The 21,507-nt window shown below is 52.6% G+C and overlaps 6 protein-coding genes across 6 annotated transcripts; 4 read left to right on the forward strand and 2 right to left on the reverse strand.

Moving 5' to 3' along the window:
* Positions 1 to 190: 190 nt before the first annotated feature.
* LTS14_003600 (uncharacterized protein) lies at positions 191 to 1,420 on the reverse strand (the record flags this gene model as incomplete). Its single annotated transcript, XM_064836303.1, has 2 exons — positions 191 to 568; positions 623 to 1,420. The coding sequence occupies 2 exons, from the start codon at positions 1,418 to 1,420 to the stop codon at positions 191 to 193; spliced, it is 1,176 nt and encodes a 391-aa protein (XP_064696512.1).
* Positions 1,421 to 1,996: 576 nt separating this feature from the next.
* On the forward strand, positions 1,997 to 3,880 carry LTS14_003601 (uncharacterized protein; the record flags this gene model as incomplete). The annotated part of the gene is given in 2 exon segments (XM_064836304.1): positions 1,997 to 2,139; positions 2,155 to 3,880. The coding sequence occupies 2 exon segments, from the start codon at positions 1,997 to 1,999 to the stop codon at positions 3,878 to 3,880; spliced, it is 1,869 nt and encodes a 622-aa protein (XP_064696513.1).
* A 481-nt stretch (positions 3,881 to 4,361) lies between these two features.
* Positions 4,362 to 8,111, forward strand: LTS14_003602 (uncharacterized protein; the record flags this gene model as incomplete). The annotated part of the gene is made up of 1 exon (XM_064836305.1): positions 4,362 to 8,111. One exon carries the CDS (start codon positions 4,362 to 4,364, stop codon positions 8,109 to 8,111), a length of 3,750 nt encoding a protein of 1,249 aa, XP_064696514.1.
* A 3,488-nt stretch (positions 8,112 to 11,599) lies between these two features.
* LTS14_003603 (uncharacterized protein) lies at positions 11,600 to 15,037 on the forward strand (the record flags this gene model as incomplete). Its single annotated transcript, XM_064836306.1, has 4 exons — positions 11,600 to 12,358; positions 12,408 to 12,517; positions 12,575 to 14,701; positions 14,752 to 15,037. 4 exons carry the CDS (start codon positions 11,600 to 11,602, stop codon positions 15,035 to 15,037), a joined length of 3,282 nt encoding a protein of 1,093 aa, XP_064696515.1.
* Positions 15,038 to 16,364: 1,327 nt separating this feature from the next.
* On the forward strand, positions 16,365 to 16,799 carry LTS14_003604 (uncharacterized protein; the record flags this gene model as incomplete). Its single annotated transcript, XM_064836307.1, has 1 exon — positions 16,365 to 16,799. One exon carries the CDS (start codon positions 16,365 to 16,367, stop codon positions 16,797 to 16,799), a length of 435 nt encoding a protein of 144 aa, XP_064696516.1.
* Positions 16,800 to 17,872: 1,073 nt separating this feature from the next.
* On the reverse strand, positions 17,873 to 19,819 carry LTS14_003605 (uncharacterized protein; the record flags this gene model as incomplete). Its single annotated transcript, XM_064836308.1, has 4 exons — positions 17,873 to 17,963; positions 18,028 to 18,091; positions 18,157 to 18,786; positions 19,003 to 19,819. The coding sequence occupies 4 exons, from the start codon at positions 19,817 to 19,819 to the stop codon at positions 17,873 to 17,875; spliced, it is 1,602 nt and encodes a 533-aa protein (XP_064696517.1).
* Positions 19,820 to 21,507: the final 1,688 nt, after the last annotated feature.

Genomic DNA, 21,507 nt, shown 5'->3' on the forward strand with positions numbered 1-21,507 from the left:
CCTCGAGGTGATGGAGCTCGAGCTGTCATGGCGGAGCATAAATGTCGTTGGCGTCCTGAAGCTCCCTCGCGTTGCGGGGCAATCCTCGACAGAAGATGATTTTAAACGTATATATTTTCCTGTACCTGCCTACCTCGATGGTGTTACGAGGGTGTCGAAGACTGTCCTCATAGCGATAGTCACAGTCTCGCTATGTGAATTTTCGTCCCTTCATGTCTCCAACGTTGTCTGGTCGCTCCTCCTCTCGACTCTTCGCCCTAACATTCATGCGGTCAAGTGCGTCCATAGGCAAGCTCAAGAACTTCTGCTTGTTCTCCCACCTCACGTCCTCGCTCTTGAATTGTTCGACTGCCTTCGCGTCCTGCGGATTTGGAGGTGGCTCAGTGATCTTCGTGATGAGGTATGCCGTGCTGGCTTCTGCAATGCCGTAGATCAAGACACCACAGAGCGGTATCCGTAAGAACATGTAGAATGTAAGAGCGAAGCCATATAGGACGCCCTCACGATCTTGGAACCAGGCCCGTCTTTGCTGAGGGTTGTATCGTATGCGGGAGAAGTAAGGGTCGAGCTATCATTATTAGCATCTCTATCTCTAATATCGCAACCATCGTACCGAACTCACCAGCTCACGCATCAGGCTCCGACTCGAGAAGTAGCTTTGCAAGAAGTGGACCAGGTACCTCTTGGGCAAGAAGAGGCCAGTGCTGAAGACGATAATGGCCGGCGTGAAGCCAACGGCCTTGTTGAACGTATAGAAACTCGCTGCAGGCAAGACAAATCGTCCAACATATGGCAGGAAAGACAACAGGTAGATGCCCAAAGACAATGCTGCCTTCCTTCCAAATCGTTGCAAAAATGCTGCAACTGCTTGGTACGGATCTTTCTTCTGATGCGGGTCTTTGCCTTGATGCTGTGCTCCTTGCTGGTTGTACATGTGCAGACTTGGGTAGTACATAGCACGTAGCTGATTCGGATCGTCCTGTTTGTGCTTCTGGACGTACGTCTGGTCTACCCAAGCCAAGCTGTTCATGAACATTTCGTCCATGGCAGGGCTCAGATACCGTATGAAGCTCATCAAGAAGAACGGCACCTGCAGAACAGAGTGCTCTATGAACTCAATGCCTTCGACCACATCTTCGTCCCAGGCTGAGTGCTCCAAATCCGTGAAAAGGCCGATGAAGCGAATGAGCATGCGTATGCCAAAGGTAGGGAGGGTGACGATTAGACGGATAGCAAGACCGGCGACCACGGCAAGGGCAGCTTGTCGGTAATGGGAGGACGTGAAGAGGCCTGGGTTCTGTAGTGCCCGGTTTGCACCAACGAAGGTGAGCTGTGCGCCTCGAAGCATCGCATTGGGCTCGAAGGACGTGTGTAGCTGTTCCAGCAGCTGCTGCACATCGAAGCCACTTTTTGAAGCCATGGCGTCCAGGATTTCAGCAAAGCGGATATGCTTGATGTTCTACTATGCGAGAAGTCATCCAGCCTTCCTCCCAGCTTGAAATGTTCGGACAGCGCTGACGTAGCGCGGCATAGATTGCGGGGCGGAAGCTAGATCGGTCCGCGAAGCATTTGGAAAAGCTACAAGATGATGCGTGCCTGCCTATCTCGGCCATCTACGTTGACTATGCAGTACAGCAGGCTCGTGCGCCATGGTGTGTAGGGCAGGCTTCGAGTTGAATGTTCAGGTGCATTTATATACGCCAATTGTTATTGCCATGATACTGTACAGTATGTACCCCGCATTCAGCCCTGCAGCGGACGGCATCGGCACGCCGGCAGTCACAGACCACGCGTGCCGATCACACTCTCACCCGAGCAGCCACATCACATTCCGATGGCGATCATCCCATCGTAACGAGACGCGCCAGGAGTCAGCTTGCGGTATGGCTACAGAGGTCTAGGCGGCCTCTGGTCAGATATCGCTACACTGCCTTCTGAGCGAGATCTACCCACCCAATAGATCGGCTCGTATTATGTTGGCTGCAACACTATCAATATGGCAAACACAGCCCCGGTCACACCTGAGACTCCACGCCGTGTAGCTCTGAATCGATCGTTCACCGTGCCGTCGAAAATTGCGACAACATCTCGGACGGGAGCAACGGCGGAGATTGGTGCAACGGGCGATATTGAGACACTGTATGTACACCCAAGGGCTACCATCGTCAAGTTCAGCTGCTCGTCGCGCCCCAGCAGCTCTTCCTCACCGCGAGCAGCGCTTTCGTCCGGCTCAGGCTCGCTGTCATGGACCTCGCCGACAGAACGAACCCTCGCATCTGGTGGTCTGGAAATATACCGCGTGCCAGGCTCGGTGGCATTCTTGCACTCCGGTAGCCTGCTGCACGCGATCTTGCCGCGCTCACAGTGCTGGTGTGTAGACAAGGTTAGCAGATTCGCTCTGCGAGTCTTACCAGATACCTACTACCGTGTCGACCTGCCAGGTGAGACACCAGAGGATCTGGAGAAAGTGGAAGAGCTCAAGGTTGTCCTGGCGAAGGTCTTGTTCTATGAGCGCACCGCTTGTCCGTTCAATCGAGGGGAAGAAGAGGCTTTACCCACCGCAGAAGAGCTTGATGTTAGGAAGAAAACGCGCAGACGAAGCCATGGACCGGCCAAGAAGTGGAGGCTAGAGCGCGGATTCAGTTGGCGGCCTGAGGATGGTGAAGAGCCTCTGCAGATGGACAGCGATGGCTCGAGGAGAACAAGCGATGCAAGTTCGGATGATGATACAGACACAGCTGAAGATCATGAGAGATCTGCTGAGGAGGCGAAACGTACTGTACCTTCCACGCCTTCGCGGCCGAGTGGCCTCGCTGGTATGAGATCTGTTACTGCACCGTTGCAAGCCGCATCAACAATCACTCCCTCGAAGCTGCGGACGAGCGTGTTCCTAGACGAGCTTGACCAGATCAACATAGCCCATACGACTCGCTTGAACCCAGAAAGGCTACGCTCTGTCCAGCAGGTGCCCACGGACATGCCACCTTCGCCACCTGATTCGAGCGCAGGGTTAAACGATACCTCTGAGCCTGCTGAACATGGAGCGAACGTGTTCGAAGAAGCCAGTGCGGTCGCCGATGAATATACTCACACCGTTGATCTTGCCAATAATGCTTCACCTGTAGCATTGATGCAGGGAAAGCGAATTGACGCGGAGCAGCCAAAAACGGCCGATAGAGGGCAAGATTCAGCGCCCGCCAATAATCGCCCTGCACGGAACACGGAGCTCGAAATCTCATCTGAACAAACCGTAGCGTCCGGAGAGATTGCAGCGGTAGCTCAGTCACATGAGAGCATTTCTGAGCCTTTGAAAGTAAAGCCATCCGACGAAAGCCACGAGATAATGCCCTTGATTCGACAAAGGAGTGCCGAGGACCCGTACGCTGCGATACAAGCCCGCATCCTGGCTCGTCGATCAATCGGTGGCACGACATCGTTCTACCCACGTCAGACATCACCGCCTCGATCATCAACATCATCTAACTCCTCCATCGCCACACTAGCCTCTCGCGCCTCAGTACAACAACAGCAGAACATCGCATCAGCACTAGTAAAGAAAGCATGCGCAGTCTTTCTCGGACCTCCCGCCCAACTAGTCGCCATCATGCTTCGCATTGCAGCACGTTTCACTAGTGGTGCGATGGGGTTTAGCAGTTACCTCGTCTACGAAAGTCCTGCTGGGACGAAAAGAGTACCTGGAAGCTTCAACCTGGAAAGTCTCGACGCCGATGATCTTGCATATGGCGAATACAACGAGCTGGATGAATGGGAAGAGGACGACTTCGGTGTGCCACTGCGGAGTCCAGTGAGGCTTGTGGCGCTCGCAAGTGAAGCTGAAAGCGTGCAAGTGATGTCGCGTAAGGGATGGGATGTGGATTGAGTGAGTGGTGATGTTATTCTGGATGCTTGGATTTATCTTGTAAGCGTGGTGTTTGGCGTTACAGCACTTGCTGTCTGCACTAGAAACTTTTTATGGCCCATGTCTCTGCTTTATATTGTTTAGACAAGCTAGCAGAACTATAGTCGCGTCGTGTCATGGACGTCACATGGAGCTTGGCTCGAGCTAGCTCGCTTCATCATTCTACCTTCAATACTCTTCTTTCCTCTTCACTTTGCTCCACCAATCTTCATCAAACATGTATCTTCAACACAACCTGCGAGCACTTACAGTTCGAGACCTACGAAGCGGCTCTATGAAAGGTAATGCTGTGAGGATGACAATCGCCTTGCTTCTTGTCGGTGCACTGCCCCCGCTTCCCTCCCTCCAACCTCAACTCACCTCCAGCCACCGCACATCTTTGTCGTTTTCTGTACGGAATTGCCCTTGCAAGGTCCACTAACAACTTTGACGGCGTCCAAGTATGCGCAAGCGACCACGAGATCGGTCTGGCTATGACCCGAACAGGTACATACCCGCATCTCAAGCAGCGGGTGTCCAGAGAAGGACTACCCGCAAGCCACCTCGATATCGTGATGGCTATAATGCAGATGACTACGTACCTGCCTCGCAGGTAGGCGTCAGCGTAGCAAACACTATGTACAAGCGGGTGCGAACAGATAGCGATATACCGGAGACACCAACACAAACGATCCCAAAATCTGGACCAAGCAATTCCGCACTCCACTACAAGTCTTCGGAGTCGACCAAGCGACGAAAATTGAGCCATATAGTTTGCCCAGGACCCGCATACCCTCTCTCGGCCTACGAAGGTGGTGACTCGCATCCACCCATCAGCTCGGAACGAGACGCACTCAAGGATCTTCTAAAAGCGCATGGTGAACTTCATGCAGAAGCCCTGGAGCCACCGGAGTATGTCTACTGCGAACTTGGCCATTTCAGCATATACAAGCCGGACGACGTGAGGGGCAATGCTAGGTATCGTGGCGAGCTTGTTACGCTGGACCGACTCCTGCGCTATGGAGACGGCTGCGAAACGTATGTATTCGATGGCATTCTTTCCTGTGGACAGGAGCAGCGATGGGTGCAAGGAGTCCACTTCAATGTCATGGCCATTGCTGGTTATGGAGAAGATTCCATGGATCCGGCAGTTGAACAGAGTATCACAATTCAGAGCAAGCTTGCGAGCCATATAAATGTATGGTATCGATTGGGTGTGCCGTCCACGGAGTACACTCGCTTCTACCAACCATTCATTTGGCTTGTGCAGTTCACGAGGTTCTTTGCGGATTATTTGCTGGAGACCGAGTGTGTGACGCTTGATCACTTCAAACGAGATGGCCAATTTGCAACCTGGCTGAGGTCAGTGCATGGGAGAGACAGCCGCTTCGCGAAGTGGCACGCCGATTGCGGCAACCTCGAAAACTTCAGGACCTCTGTAGCCGCCAATATTGGCTTCCTACACAAGGAATGCTATAGCATCGCTTCGGTCGAGCTAGGCAAGCATCCGATCTGGAGTGAGGTCGATCCTCTGCGGCTAGACGCGATCCCAGCACGAGACAGCATACACACAAAAACGGTTGTTACACCATTCGTACGCAGATGCTTCCAGGACATGTACTTTGCCAGGAAGCTCGTCGAAATTGAAGTCACCAATTCCGAGATCCGCGCCAAAGTTCAGCAACTGAAAGCCAGGCACCAATTGACTCCGTGGAGCCATGAGAACGGAGTCGGAATCGCTGCACTTCCTACACCGCAAAGTCTTTCGCCTGGACGATCGAATAGTCCGGACCCGCTAGACGTGCGAGCCGGGGATGTGGTGGCAATCGAGCCCGACGTTGATGGACACTGGAAATCTTCTGATGACGTCTGGTATGCCTACGTCCAGCGGGTGCGCCAGAACGAAAAGAGCGGCGAGGCTGTTCTCGACGTGCTCTGGCTATACAGACCATCCGACACGACTCTTGGAGCGGCCTCTAATTACCCATTTCCTAATGAGCTGTTCTTATCCGACAATTGCAGCTGCCGAAAAGAAGCTATACCACTTCACTCTGTCTTGGCTAAAGTCAAGCTGGCGTGGAATGTAATCGATCCATCTAGCGCGACGACTCTGTTCGTGCGTCGCAAGTTCCGCACGGTGCATGAGGACGACCACTATAGTTTCGAGACTATTGACGATGCTGATTATACTTGTCTATGCAGCAAGCCAATCTGCGCATGGGATGACTGTCTTGCCCAGTACCGGCTAGGCGACACGGTGCTGGTGTTGCTGGCTGGTGGAACCGCTTCGCCTGTCGATGGTGTACCGTCCAATGATAGCAATAATGAGACCGAGTCAGAGGCTTCGATAGGCCGTGCGGACTTCCTTGAGCCTGCACAGATCGTCAATTTTGACCATGCTACACACCGGATTCTCATCCGACTATTCGTGAGCAGGGACATCGAGGAGCCTGCGGCTAGGAAGAATGAACTCTCCTTTTCCGACAAGTACCGCAGAATCACACCTTCCAGTATCGCACGCAAGTGTTATATGCTGGTACTTGGCCTCGATGAGCATGTTCCTGCTCCGTATGATCGTAATGGGGCAGGCGATTGCTACTATCTCCGCTCGAAGCCCATTGACTCAGATGGCGAGCGAAGGCCAGAGTCCATAAAACTCGTCTCACCACCATTGAACCAAGGCTGGGATCCTAGAAGACCGCGACCTAAGCTCAGGGGCCTGGGTATCTTCTGTGGTGGTGGCAACTTCGACCGCGGGCTCGAAGATGGCGGAGCGGTCGATTTCAAGTATGCTGTGGATTGGGCGGAACATGCTCTGCATAGTTATCGTGCGAATGCACGCCATGCGGACGCGAAGTACTACCTCGGATCTGTGGACGACTATCTAGCATCTGCCATACAGGGCGCAGCTTGCGACGACGTTGCTGGAGTCGGCGACCTCGACGTGATCAGTGCGGGAAGCCCATGTCCTGGATTTTCGGACCTCCAGACTAACAAATACTCCGAGCAGTCGTTGAAGAACGCATCTATGGTCGCGAGTGTACTCGCATACGTCGATTTCTACGTGCCCACGTACTTGATACTCGAAAACGTTGTTAGCATGACGAGGAGTATGGGCGTAGACAAGAAGCAGAACGTGTTCTCCCAAATGCTGGCTACGCTAGTGGCGATGGGCTATCAGGTTCAGCAATTTCTGATGGATGCTTGGACTGTGGGCAGCTCCGAGCAGAGAAGTAGGCTTTTCATCGTCGCCTCAGCTCCAGGCGTACAACCATTACCCACGCCACCTCACACTCATGACCATCCAGCTTCGACGGAATTTCGTCTCAGGTCCTTGGGACGATGCGCGAACGGCCTTTCATTCGGCACAAGGCGTAACGACTGGACACCTTTCCAATGTACGACCATCGCAGACTCTTGTGCGGATCTTCCGAGCATCGGGGACGCCCAGGTCCAGCTATGTCCTGCCTTCCCAGACCACCGTACCCCACTAAATGAGAGTGGAGCTAGTCGCAGCCGTATCGCTCTAATCCCTACACGCCCTGCTGGTCAATCGCTAGCACTTGCGGTAGCAGAAGGTCGCATCTCTGGTGGTGAGCCCCAAGCCTACTTCCAGCGCTTGGGTCCTCTAGCAAAGAAGATTCGCAGCAAGTCATTCTCTCGTGTCTATGCCGACCGGCTAATGCCTACCGTCATCACAGTACTCTGTCCACGGTGCGCAAAGACAGGCCGAGTGCTCCACTGGTGTGAGCACAGGATTCTTACTTTAATGGAATGCCGACGTGCTCAAGGATTTCCAGACGATGAAGTTCTAGTAGGCTCTCCATTCCAACAAATGAAGATTATTGGCAACAGCGTTAATCGATACGTCGCGCTTGCCTTGGGCATGTCTTTGCGAGAGGCATGGAGTAAGACTATGACCAGTAATCCGCTCGCAGCCTCTTTCGCCTCGGAGTCTTCGATTCCACTAGAGACATGCACCATGCCGCATGAGTCTGAGGCGCCACTCAAAAAAAGAATAGCAATGGTGGTCTTGCCATCCCAGCTAGACACAAAGCCAAAGAAGCAAGTCAAGCATGTTCATCGGGACCGACTCGAGGACAACCCGGTCGTATTGAGTAGCGAGCAGGTACAGAACATTCGCAAGCACGGGTTCGACGCCATGTTGCAAATGCTACGTAGTCGTGAGCATCTCGATGATGAGGAAGAGTGAGAACCTGGAAAGCCAGGTAGCTAGGGTCCAATGCAATGCGTAGGTTCCATATAGTACTCAATGGCATTGGGTCTTGTGATTTACATTGGTCGCTACAGCTGGTATCATTCACTCCACACGCCGCTTCCACCCCATAGATCCAACATAACATACTACAACCTAAGTAGGATGATCTGCGGGCCATTTGATCAAGTCAAAACTATCGTGTCGGTAAGTGAGGGCTTCTGAAAGCATACTCCTGTGCCTAAAAAAGGTTTGACATGGAACGTCTTGATGCCCGACGAGGCCTACACTTTATCAGGCCGGATCGTGGCCAGATGACGAAAAATGTTTGCATAGATGGAGTATGCTTCTTACGTACATTGTTTCAGGCCTTGAACCCTATCAAGTGTAAGGTGTTGGAGGGATGCAGCGCGATCATAGCTGTTGCTTCCGCAGTCATCCGATGTTCGTTCGCAACACGGCGGCATTGACCATAAAGTCAACTAGAGCAATGACAGGTAATTGGCCTTGATTACTGTTCAAGCATTTTGACTCTTCACAAACGCTTGACTTCATGGCCTTGACAGATCGCATGACACGCGCAGGGCATGAAGAGGCAGTCCGCAGGTCTTCACATGGGTACAGCCTCCACTGCAGGCTTCCTTCTCGCGGCGTCGCTTCGAATGACCGTTGAGATACGGGCTTTGACAAGCACAAGCCATGATCGACAGGAGGCACAATACTTTGGCTTTGAGGTTGCTGATGTCTTTACAGCCTGTCGAGGTTGTTGTCGTCGAGCGAAAAGTATTGACATGCTGCACGGCCAAGGTGAGCAGGGTTGTGAATTTAACGTGTGCAATTTTGGCAGGTCAGTAGCCTGCATCTGCTGTACATAGTTTCCGTACCGCTTCAGGACCAGTGCAAGACTTCGCCTTCTTACGGCCAAGATTGGTCATCGGCCATGTCGGTGACTTTGGATTCGGTGCACTCTTAGTGATGAACGAATCGCCAAGTCCACCTCCTTTGTTACCAAATACTGAAGACGGAGCAGCGCATATCTGGCTTTCTAAAATCCGGCTGTCATGCCTTGAACTTTGAGCTCGAACTCATGATTCAGGAACGAGGCGCAGCTGTACGGCCGCTTCTGCGCTGCTGCGAGGCGGGTGTAAGTTGTAAGTCATGATGCCGGCGGCTGGCCTGAAACTGCCAACCTACCACACACACGGGATCAAATAGGGCAGTTCTAGAGGAACAGACTTTCTGGAGGCGAACAGGAGTTGTTGCAAAGCAGAGGAAGGGGGACCCTGAAGCGGTGAGCACAGTCCGCGGCAAAGCACAATCGACCATAGTTTTGCTCAGCTGGGGGTTAGAAGGTTTGGTTCCTGATCATGTGAACCACGCAGATCAATCTACGACGCCTCTCCGACGGGTTGGATGAGATAGAAGCAGACGGGAGAATGATAGCCGAACGGAAATACTCACTCGTTGATGATCGCCCGCGTTGCTATTTCTTGTATCCGAGCAGAACTGCCGTTGTTTACACTGCTCACCGCAACTCCGACGCCGCGATGACAATAGGCAAGATCGTCGTAGTACAAAGACATGAGTGCATAGCAAGTGGTCACAAGCCATGCCCACACCGCCGCAAATAGCTGCAGCAATGTGCCGGTGGCTTTTGAATAGCAGCTACCAGAGGAGGAAGGTTTCTGGAAAACGGCAGCGAAAAGGAGGTCCAAGTTCCCTTTTCCCCACCTCTCGGTGCGACTCAATACCTCGGAACTGTGTGGCGTGTTTGTAATCTTCCCGCATGTACTGTACATCTGTATGCACGACAAGATGCTTGCCACTGACGATCGCTACTTCGCTAGAAGTGTCAGAATGCGGACTCGCGGACCACATACCCTGGAAGCTGGAACGTCTGGTATCTTATCTCGTACCACACTCACGAGGCGTGCCTAGAAGGATTCTGCTCATGGCCAAGCAGGGGTTTTAGCGCCCTGGGTTTAATCTAAAGTTCCACGTGCTTAGCACGTGGATACATACCGAGCTTTTTAGCCTGCTGAACCGAACGGTGTGGCATTTGTCTTCATCAAAATCTGGTATGAAGGTGCGTTAGCAGATGAGGATCGAGTTGGCAATGCCGAGCATCACGTCTGTGGCATGCTCCATCCTGCATATTGGATTCATGCTAACGCCACGAACGATGAAGGTAGGGATGGACTGACCAAGTCGTGGACACAAGTCATGGCACTGGTCGAAATATGTGAATCAAGCGAGCACGCAGGGCGCCCGTACGTTGCGCCTGGATTTATCCTGTTGCGCTCGCAAAGTCTTGCCGCCATTGCGAGTCAAGGTCGAAGCGATTGCGCTGTGATGAAGCTAACGCGGCAGAACACGATTGCACAATGCCGAGGGATAGCAGATTGACTACTTGGCCGAGCTTGCCGTTACGAAATGAAAGCCGTTCCATGATGCGTGTCGTCACTGTCGTGGTTTTGGAATAATCCCAAACCACATGGCAAAACGAGCGCTAGAACGAAGATAGGGCGATAGAACATTTGCCTAGTGCATCAAGGCTGCATAGCGTGGTGGCGGCAATTTCAGCAAAGCCGCGACAGCCACAGATGCAACGTGCAATCGATCTCGATAACATAATAATAATAATCATACCAGCAAAGCATGGGACAGGTGCGCCGGACCTCCCTGCGTTACACGATGGCATGACAGGTGCCGACAAGCGCCGAGATCGTCTCGTCTATCGAATATAGACGTTTCTGCGATATGGACAATAACCTGTTACATTTCCAGGGCGAAATATGCTCAGGAAGCCTGCGGAGTGCAGATCACTGCCGCGGAGTTCATTGCTGCGTCTTCATGCACGTTGGGCTCTCGTCAGGTGAGGCGGTCACACAGCAGGTTCACGAAGACTGGTGTGTGGAACGGCTCTGCCAGCGCATTGTGACTGGTAGGGTTGCAACGGTGAGGGGACTCGTCGACAGCATTTGGTTATCGCTCGGAGGATATGGGCATGGTAGGAGCAGTTTTCGAGATCTTCCAACCTCGATTAAGATCTCTAGCACATTTGTAAAAACACTCCATGATTATTGTTATCCCCAGCAGATCACCCATACCCCCTTTCTGTCCATTACACATCACACCCGCCAAAGTCAGTTCTTCCTGAAGGTTGCCGTTGCCGTGCCCTCGACCCACCTTGATAGCGTCGCATGCACGGGCCTTGTCATAGCTCCGGCGTAGCGTTCTTCGACGGTCGTGACCAGTCCTCCCACTGGGTTACTGGCAATCATAGGCTCCACGGAATGATCCTGGCACCTTCGGCTCTATCCCACTGACCTTCGAAAGCTGCCTTTTGCAGCTTGGTGCGGAATGCGCTTCAAGGCCTGACGAATGCTTGCCCAAGCTCGAGTGTTTCCGCCAAACCGGGAGCACCTTAGTCTGCCCTGACATTGCCTTATTCTACTCTTCATACGCATGGCGCGATCGTTACAATGGATCCCCGGAGAGACGCAGCTGCTTCTTACCATCTTGCTGCTCCTCCACCCCCTCCAACGACCCTAGACAATCGCGCACCACCGCCAGCAGGCCACTACCAATACGCCCCTCCTCCTCCGCCTCACCCTCCACCTCAGTCGCATCCACATCAAGCGCATCCGCAGCAGCAGGGGTACCCGCCGCCGGCACAAGTAGCCCTGCCTCCCATCCAGCAACCGTATGGCCCGCCAGGCACTGCGCCTGAGCAACGCACACTGCCACCGTTTCACCACCCTCACGGTGCGCATGAGGCCCATCCTCCTCAAGAGCATTATCCATACAACCAGCACAACCGATCTGGCCATGCCACTCCGGCACCTGTGAACCGGACCTACTCCCACGACTCGACGCACCAGCGCACGCCGACCACACCGGCTCAGCCAGGCCCATACCCACCTCACTCCGGTCCAGACGGACTCCAACACCCGCCACCACCGCAAGCTCAGCATCACTCTATGGACCCTCATGCACATCAAGGATACCCGCCTACCAATGGCGTCGTACACGGCCTACCGCCACCACACGGCCAGCAACACGGACCACCGCCACCCCACCATGAGCAACATCCACAACATATGCAGCCTGTGATGGAGTCTCATTATGGGCAGTATCCACCACCCCAGCAGCAACAGCCGGTATATGCGCCCAACTACGGCCCCATCTCGAGTGGGCAATTTTCGGGAGTACAGCGCAAAAAGCAGATGCGTGCCACTCAGGTCGGTCAAACTATGTGACCTTCAAAGTCAGTCGCTAACAAGGACGCAGGCATGTGAACAATGCCGTGCACGCAAACAAAAATGCGACGAAGGCAATCCCTGCTCGTTCTGCAAGGAGAACAATCTCGGCTGCCAGTATCGTGATACACCTCCTGCGAAGTGAGTTCTGCCTTGACCTCCAAGTACTCGCCTTGAATTGCACACTGATATTCGCAGAACCGACAAGAACATGGAGAAGCTGCTGAGCTACATGGATGACCACACTGCTGCGCTTCGGGAGCTTACTGACAAAGTCGACACTCTGGACAACAGAATCCGTCGCGTTGAAGGCTACAATTCTCATGCTGCAGAGAATGGCGTCGACGGGCAGATTGAAGACGTTCACGAAAAGTCACAACCGAGCAATCGCAACAAGCCTGGCGATCATCGTACAGCACCTCACAAGTTGCTCCTCTTATGGCCGAGTGTACAGCCCCTTCTTCGTGCGTCCAATGTGATCATGAAAGACTCCTACGTCATGGAAGCTGAAGATCGTGGAATCTTACGCTTGTATTCGAGAGGCGAAGGCATCGATGAGCATGACGGCACACAACCTGGCGGTCCTGGTAGCCCCGCGCACAGTGACGAGAACATGAACGACAATACTACGCGAAGTGCGCCTAGCCCACCGGATGGTCTTTGGGGTACTGGCTTTCCACAAACGCCCTCCAGCGACATCAAACGATCAGAACCATCATGGGGTGGACTGAAACCGGATAACACACTAGACCTGGATCAAAAGACGATCTCAGAGCTGTATGAGAGCTATCTTAAAAACATACATGTGATGCACCCTTTCTTGGACAAACAGCGACTCAAGGCGATGTTTGACACGTTCCAGAAACGCCTGAATCACGCCAATAGTAAATCACGTCCGCAATTTGTGGCGCAAATGGACGACGATGCTAGGGCACCCAAACGTCAGAGGTCTAATGGCTCGACCATTGGTCCGACGTTTGGCTACGAGAATGGTACTCAGCGCAGCTCGCCAGAACGATCGTCTGGCAATGCTGTCGTCTACTTGGTCCTCGCGCTCGGTAAAATTTGCTTATACAAGAACCCGCTCCCTGGTGTCCAGCATGACAGCAAGCTGAACGCGAACGCTGCCATTGCGCATCAGCTTAGTGGTGGCCACGGATTGGGCTCCAGCTCCCCACCTGCAGCAAACATTGCCATCAAGCCTTCGCCGATATCACCAGGCTCTACCCCAGCGACCGCGCAGCCTACACCGCCCGCTGATTTCCAAGCTAACCATCACTCACGAAGCAGAAGGGCGTCGTTAGACGGCAGCGCGCACGGCATGAGTGGCAGGAATCTGGATGTCATCCCTGGGTTGGCTTACTACGCCAAGGCAGCAGAGATCCTTGGCGACCAGGCCGATGGCAATGACTTGGTGCACGCACAGATGTTTTTGCTCGCTGGTCTGTACAAAGGTCAACTTGCCCGAGTCAAAGAAAGTATGAGCTGGCTTACCATGGCTGGCCGAGCTGTATTGAGCCTGCTTGACCGGTACAAGCTGTATAACGACAACTACTGGAATGGAACGGGTGATGTGTCGAAGAAGCTCGAGCAGGGCCAGAAGCTTATTAAGGACAAGCGGGCCAACATGATCGTGCTTGCGTCCTGGACTTGTCTACAACTTGAGAGTGACATTCTCGCCGAGCTCCCGCTGCCTTCTAGCAGCATACAGAGCGTCGAAGACATGTTACTGTTGCCACACAAAGTGCCCGAAGACGAGACGTACGGTGGCCTCGACCCAGAAGCAGACGATGGTGATTATGACGGCATCATCATCTTCTACACCGCCCAGATGTACCTCCGGCGAAAGCTGAACGAAGTCCACCGACAAATATATGGTTCAGACTGCTTGGACAAGTCAGGAGCACAAGTGTGTGACACTTTGCGCGGCCATGACAGCCTCTTGGGATTATGGCGTGGCTCTTTACCGCCAGCGTTGCGCTGGAACGACGAAGATAAGCCTGCAGAGAACATTCTGGCTGCACGGCTACGAGCCAAATACTGGGGCGCCCTGTATGTGGTCAATCGACCTTTCTTGGATTACGCCTTGCACATCATGCCATATGTCAAGGACGGAATGGAGGTTCGCAAGATTGCCAAAGACGTCAACAACAACCCGCGACACCTGGCTGAGATACACCTCTTCGAAGCCATCGCGAGTATGCCTGACGAGGAGATATGGCAAGCCTGCAAACGGTGCATCGATGCAGCTATGCAAAGCACAGTCGCGTTAGATAAGGTGCCAAATCGCCTGGTCGTGACCAACATACACGGCACAGCTCACGCGTAAGTTTGTCATCGCCCTCTTAGCCACGCACATTACTGACACAACACAGTCAATTCGGCAACATGCTTGTACTAGCAGCGACATTCTACAGTCGCCATATGCGGAAGCTCGTTGACGAAAATCGTTTTCGTGAGCTTCTGCAGCGAACCATCACTTTTTTGAGACGTCTTGGGCCAATCTCACCAACCAGTCAAATCGACTGTGGCATTCTCGAGAGGATTCAGCAGACCTTGTTTGGCCCACCACCGGACGAGAAGCACCACTATGCGAACGAAGGTGTCGTGAGCGAGCACATGAGCAGTAGCGCCACCAACTCGTTCAGCGCAAGCACGTAAGAAGGCATTAATGCTGGAGTAAAGCGTGGGATGGTCGGGATCTGGGGTCATCGAGCCCGGCTCTTATGTGGCGTCTGACTTGCAGATTGGCTTGATCCATCGGGCAGCTTGCATGAAGCCCAGCAGATCTGAATCCCAGCAGATTCGAGGGCAATCGAGCCGAGACAAAGTCAGATTCGGCCCGGGTGGTCCCAGCTCAGCACGGCCCGGTCTCCGCACGCCTCACTATACAGATCACTATCTCGGGTGCACCGCTCTTGACTTGCTTACGGCAAACAAGTCTTCTCGGGTACAGAAGAGCAAACACTTCCCCCTGAGACCGACAAGCACATCGTCACCGGCTCCCATCCGATGGGCTAGTCACAGCTGCCGGGCGCCTCGGTCTCAGAAGACACTTCTTATTATGTATTCAGCATAAGCACATGGCGCATATATTGTTCCGGGGGCAGGCTCGCCTCTTCAGCCTACAGGCGGCACATGTACACAATTTGCAGGGCGGCACACATTGACACAATGTTTTGTTTTATCGCAGCATGGGAGGTTAGCGCTCGAATCATCGTCCATCCACTTTGGACGATGGCACCAACAGATACCACGCCTTTCATGGCCCTGTTTCGGGCTCGGCAGGCTATCTTGAATCGTTTCTGCTTCGCGATTTGTTTTAGGTCACAGCGACGAATTTTTTCGCTCTTGATTTTCCGATCAGGCTATGGCTATGTGATCATGGAGTACGGCCGCATATGTGCTTAGCACGATTTCCATTGTACACTATACAGCATATGCATATACATCGATGTTTGCACTACGGATGCTGTCCATTTGCGAATGCCATATAGCTTCCCCATCTGCCGTCTTCACGTCTCCGTTCTCAATTGCTGGGCACCACACAACGGCTGTGATTCCGAAAGCGCTATATATTGTTAAAGCCGAATGCATTTAATCACATACGACCATAGGCCGCAGAGAACAGAGGATCCCGTCCGTACTACGATATGCTCCCTAATCTTTATGCAAGCAGAGACTAGACGAGATTTGGTATATAGGAGTCGTAGATGTCGAGAAGAGGAAACTAGCTAGATAAGAGAAATCCATATCGAAAAGGAACATATAGGAAACATGTGCCTAAGGCAGCCTTTCCTAAACTAATAGGGTGAGTTGGGCGAGTGACCACAATTATACAATTCCACTGGACGATCACGATAGAGTACGTACAGCTCACAGTAACCAAATGCACGTTGATCAATCGTATCGTGGCGCAGAGCAGATTCTGTATCTGAATCTCGATGAAGAAGAAGCTGATCGCCGAATAAAGAAGCGCTGGGCGATCATGAACATCTGGCAGCCTTTTGGCAAACCAGTGAAGCGCGACCCTATGGCCTTCTGCGATTTTCGTACCGTCGACGAGAACGACTTCCGCACTGTGGTTGCCAACCTCCCGCCACCAGGGGCTGGAGAGTACGCCAACGTCTCACGAAATAAGGCTCACAAGGGCAAGTGGGAATACTCCGCGAACGGCGAGACGGCGCCTCGATACGAAGTTACTAATCTGGCGTATAATCCCGAACAGAAATGGTACTTCGCTAGCGAGATGACCACGGAAGAAGCCTGGATCTTCAAGATCTTCGACTCCAAGAAGGACGGTCGTGCGAGGTGTGCTGTGCACTCGTCCTTTCCGTACAAGGATCAGCCAGACCATGGAGAAGCAAGGACGAGCGTGGAGGTGCGTGCTTTTGTATTTTGGGACGATGAAGAGGTCGAGTAGTTAGTGTACGGAGTACGCCTCTCAGAACACAAATTTTTCTCCTCTCCCTCCTCTTTGCATGTGGCACCTTACGAATTTAACGGTGCAGACAGTCGACGGTGCCTTGTGTTGCTTGCGTCTCATCGCCGTCGTTAGCACAGCATATTTCCACTAAGGTTCCCGAAGAGGCTACCCCCATGACTAGTATTCAATCCGTAGAACGCAAAGACATTTTATGATCAGTTAAGCACGTGGAGAATCAAGATACTAACCTGGCGCTCGGTACATGTACCTGAGTACCGCACACTAGCTTCCTCCTCCGCGCTCGTTGCTGCCAGGAATTTCATGAATTGTGGTGTCCAAATGAGGCTTGTCCAGCTCGCCTGAAGAGGAACGAAGATGCGCCGGTGTACTGCTGAAACGAATTCGCACTTCGGCGATAATCGGGAACGGCAGACCATCACATTCTGTTGCAGAATAATGACCGAGGATGATCTGAAGGAGATCTCGCACTATGGCGGCGAGTGTGGTATGAGCGGGTTGATGTGAGCAGAGTTGAGCGATCATAAACCGCTGTCCTGCAAATGTCATGACCGGCATCGCTATCGTAATGCCATGTAGCCCCTCGCCGTAGTATGCTACACCGCAGAGCTTTGGTGAAGTGACGGCGCGGATAAATAGGTCGATCTCTGGCAGATCCTAATCTAGCGCACCAGCTGTAAGACGAGCAGCCAAGGTGGCAATCGTAGCTTTCGTTTGGAACATGTCGTTGGCCGGCGTAAGTACGACAAGACCGCAAGTAATGAGTCGCTTTCTCTGCTCCCATCGGATCTTTTGAGACTGTGCAATACGCATGCGCTAGTAAACCCCTTATGACACCATGGAACAAGTGTCGAGAAACTTGTTTCGATGCCATACAAACCTGTGTGCATGCTCATCCAAGTACATGTGGTAATAGACTGCAGAAATCATGCTCATTCGCTTCTCCTCTAGCCTGAGATCGATCTGAATGTGTACATTTTCATCATCATGCGTGAATGGAACTGTCCAATGCATTGTATATTAGAGCAGAGTCAAGCCTTATCTCTCCGATTCTATGTGTATGTGCCGGGCATGACGTTCTGGAACCCGTCAATAATACCATCAATAGCAGCCTTGCCTACCAAAGGGGTGTTCGCACCACCACTGTAAGTAGTTGTTAGCATACACCTCTGTCTCAACAATTGTCTCCAAATAATGATTTACTTACGGCTGGTAGTAGAGATCAGCCCAGCCATAGCCTGGGAAGGTACCCGGCACCCAGGAGTAAGTGTCTGTGAAGACGACATCATCAGCAAATGTTTCAGGTTAGACCAGACAATGCTAGATCAGCGCTCACCATCGAAGTCCCACACTGTCACGCCAACACAGCCCGTGGTTGTGGCACAAGCATTGACAGTATCCCAGTAGAACATGACCTGCTGGCTCTGGACAGACGCAGTCACACTAGCGGACGGAGCAGATACGGAGCCCGTATCTTGTACTCTGATATCAAGCTCGGTTACAGCCACCTCGACGTTAACGCCGTTTGCATTCTTGAGTGCGGTGAAAGCTGCCATGTTCGACTGCTGAGAGGCCAGACCTGGGGTAAAATCGCTTGAAAAATGGGATTGGAGTCCAACACCATCGACATTAATTCCCATTGCTGTTAAATTGGCAACCAATGCCTGTGCAGCGTAGGACTTGGGGTAAAGGTACTCTATGTTGTAATCATTGTAATATAGCTTGGTCGACAGGCCGTACTTGGCCTTAGCGGCGTTGGCGGCCTCGAATGCGACGGCGATATAAGACGGCCCACTGGTCTGGTACCAGATGTCACTTCGGAAGGTTCCGTCGTCGTTGAAGGCTTCGTTGACGACGTCCCAGTGATAGCAAGAGTCACCAAAGTGGCCCATGACGTTGTCGATATGGTTCACGAGTGCTGCCATGAGAGTGGCATTGGTCCATGGGACGGCTGGGCTGGTGATCCCTGAGTTGAATACATTAGCAAGACTCCCGATGAGCTGTATATGATATGAGACAGCTAGGCGTTAGTTGTACACGGTACATGTAAGGAAGTGTGGGGCCGCTCAAGAAAGGAAGTAGTGGGAAAGCGCGTTAACCGAAACGGGAAGCGCCCGTACGTCCGTGCATGAATGCCGCAAGTGAAAGAACCGCGAGTCATGAGGGTTATCGTGACACTTACATGTTGGAAGCTGGTTATACCAGTTCAAGTTATGGCAGCGAATCTTCTTGCCGGTCGCCTTAGCAAGGGCTACGAACTCGTCGGCTCCAGAATAGTCGAAGACGTTTTGTTGCGGCTCAAGGGAGTCCCACTTCATCACGTTGGCAGGCGTGACCTGGTCGAAGTTACGGGTATCGTTGAACACAGCCAAATAGTAGGGGTCGGAAGTCTCTCCAGTACCAGGGATATCAGCAGCAGTGCCAAAGTATCGCCCAATGGCCTCTGCCGCCTGCGCCATACCAGTGGCAGAAGCCAGTGCACCAGTAGTTCCAGTCTTAGTAGGTGTTTCTAGCTTAAAGCCACTGCTGGTGCTGGTCGTTGTGCTGCTGACAACGGGGGTGGTGGTCGAGGTACTGCTGACAGCCGAGGTGGTGGACGAGGTGCTGCTACTTACAGGGGTAGAAGAAGTAGTGCTAGAAGTGGTTGTGACCGGAGAAGAAGTGGAGCTCGAAATCTCAGTAGATTTCGTGGACGTAGTCATAGAGGGGCTCGTGGCCTTGGTGGTGGTGCTGCTTGTGCTCGTAGCTTTGCTAGACGACTTGCTAGTTGGCTTGCTTGTGGAATGGCTTGTGGAGTGAGACGTCGAGGTCGAGTGACTGGTAGAGTGCGAGGTTGAATGACTCGTGGAGTGAGACGTAGAGTGGCTCGTAGAATGCGAAGTCGAGTGGCTTGTAGATGTACTGGTGCTCTTGACATTCTCGTTGTTCGGGACTGGCGATGCAAGGACCGCGGGAATAGCCAGCACGCTGAAAGCAAGGATCGAGCAAATAGAAGGCATGGCTGTGGCAGAGTCTTCTGACTGGGTAAGACGAGCGAGGGTGATGGTACAGAGAATGAGGAAGGATCTTGACAGATAATGACAGATTTATACTGCGCGCAGGATATGTCTTGCTCGCCACTTACTCCCCTAGCATGGACCACAGACTGTCCCAGGCTAAAGTGACACGAACAACTTGCACAGGGCACACATCCGTGGTTCAGAAGTCGAGACCATCGTCCACCATTCGGCACGCCGCTGTAGGCAAGAAAATGGCCTCCTCATAAGCCTTAGGTAGAAGAAAAGACAGATCTAGACGGAGGCCGGTGCGGCCACGCTGCTGCTAGGTAAATACCCGTAGCTCGATGATCTGCAACGCTGAGAACCCATTGGAGATCTCGAGAGTTTGGATATGCGGGATGGCGGAGTACTTTACATAGGGTCGTGAGTCTTCTGCTCATTATGTCCCGTGTGCATGAACTATGCAATTAGCCGTGCCGAATATTCGGATTGTGTCGACCACGAGCAATAAGTCGCGTACCCCAGAACGGTCGCGAGACCAGGTCGCCATTTGCTCGCATACGTCGAGCGCACCGCACCAGCTTCATTGGGCAGTAGCAGACCTCAACGAGGCTTGAGGTTGCACTTCTTGATATAAAGCTCAAATATCGAACCTTGAGAAAGCTCAGCGATTGCTTGAAGTTGAGCTGCCCAGAGACGGGTTCCACCTAATATGACCTACTTAGCATGTATGCCACAGCGTGTCACGTAGGAAGCACTCGAAGGACGAAGGGAAGCACCACAAGACTCGTTTTCAAATTCTCTTTCATGCAGGGCGTTCGAATGGCGGCGGTAGGCCATATCAGGCTATATCGCCATGAGCGTTTGTATATATTGCCTGCATGTGCGAGCCACCTATGCCGTACCACAACCACCTCGGTGTGGCGACAGTCTGAACATTGATCGCGATACATCCGTTGTTGTTTGGAGGATAGGCTGGATATTTCGGAGTTTGTCTCATTGCAGAATTCAAATAACGGTGTGCGAAAGATGAGAGAATTGACTGAATTTGGTGATGCGTCGGCAATCCATCGCTTCATAAATGCGGAGCGGGCGAGCGAATTTGAGACGATTAGCGTTTTTGGAACAAACAATATATAGAACGTATCGCGCAATGGGTAGCACATATGACCATAGGTCGCAGAGAATAGAGGATCCCGTGATTACTACCATAGTCTCTGCGACAATCTGCGTTTGGCACAGCATTCCAGGATGATAGCACAGCCCTACGAATTTTCTGTTCCTGGCCTACACTACTGTTACAATCACAGCAACCAAAATACGAGACGATGGCTTCAACGAGAGATCTGGCCAGAACGCTTCCACATACAGCCACAAACACGGAACGCCACCATAGGACCCTGGATGGTCTCGACAGGTACAAATTCGCTATCTTTAGCCTTGTCTCCCTGGACACTGCAGGTCTCCAAAGCCTCGAAAGCTCCATCAATTCTAGTGAGCTAAGCACTCAATCCTCCAGACTAGCGCCGCAGCCAGATTTTAGCAACCGCTCGCTACAGGATGTATACGATCATTTTATCAGTGCAAGGGATGAGAAGGATACATGGATTCATCCTCTCTACTTCATCGTAGCCGATAAGGCCAAACCAGCTGACGAGGGAGTTCTCGTCGTACATCTCAGCTCCAGT

The sequence above is a fragment of the Recurvomyces mirabilis genome (assembly GCF_035927965.1).
Source record: "Recurvomyces mirabilis strain CCFEE 5264 chromosome Unknown scaffold_7, whole genome shotgun sequence".
Taxonomy (NCBI): domain Eukaryota; kingdom Fungi; phylum Ascomycota; class Dothideomycetes; order Mycosphaerellales; family Teratosphaeriaceae; genus Recurvomyces; species Recurvomyces mirabilis.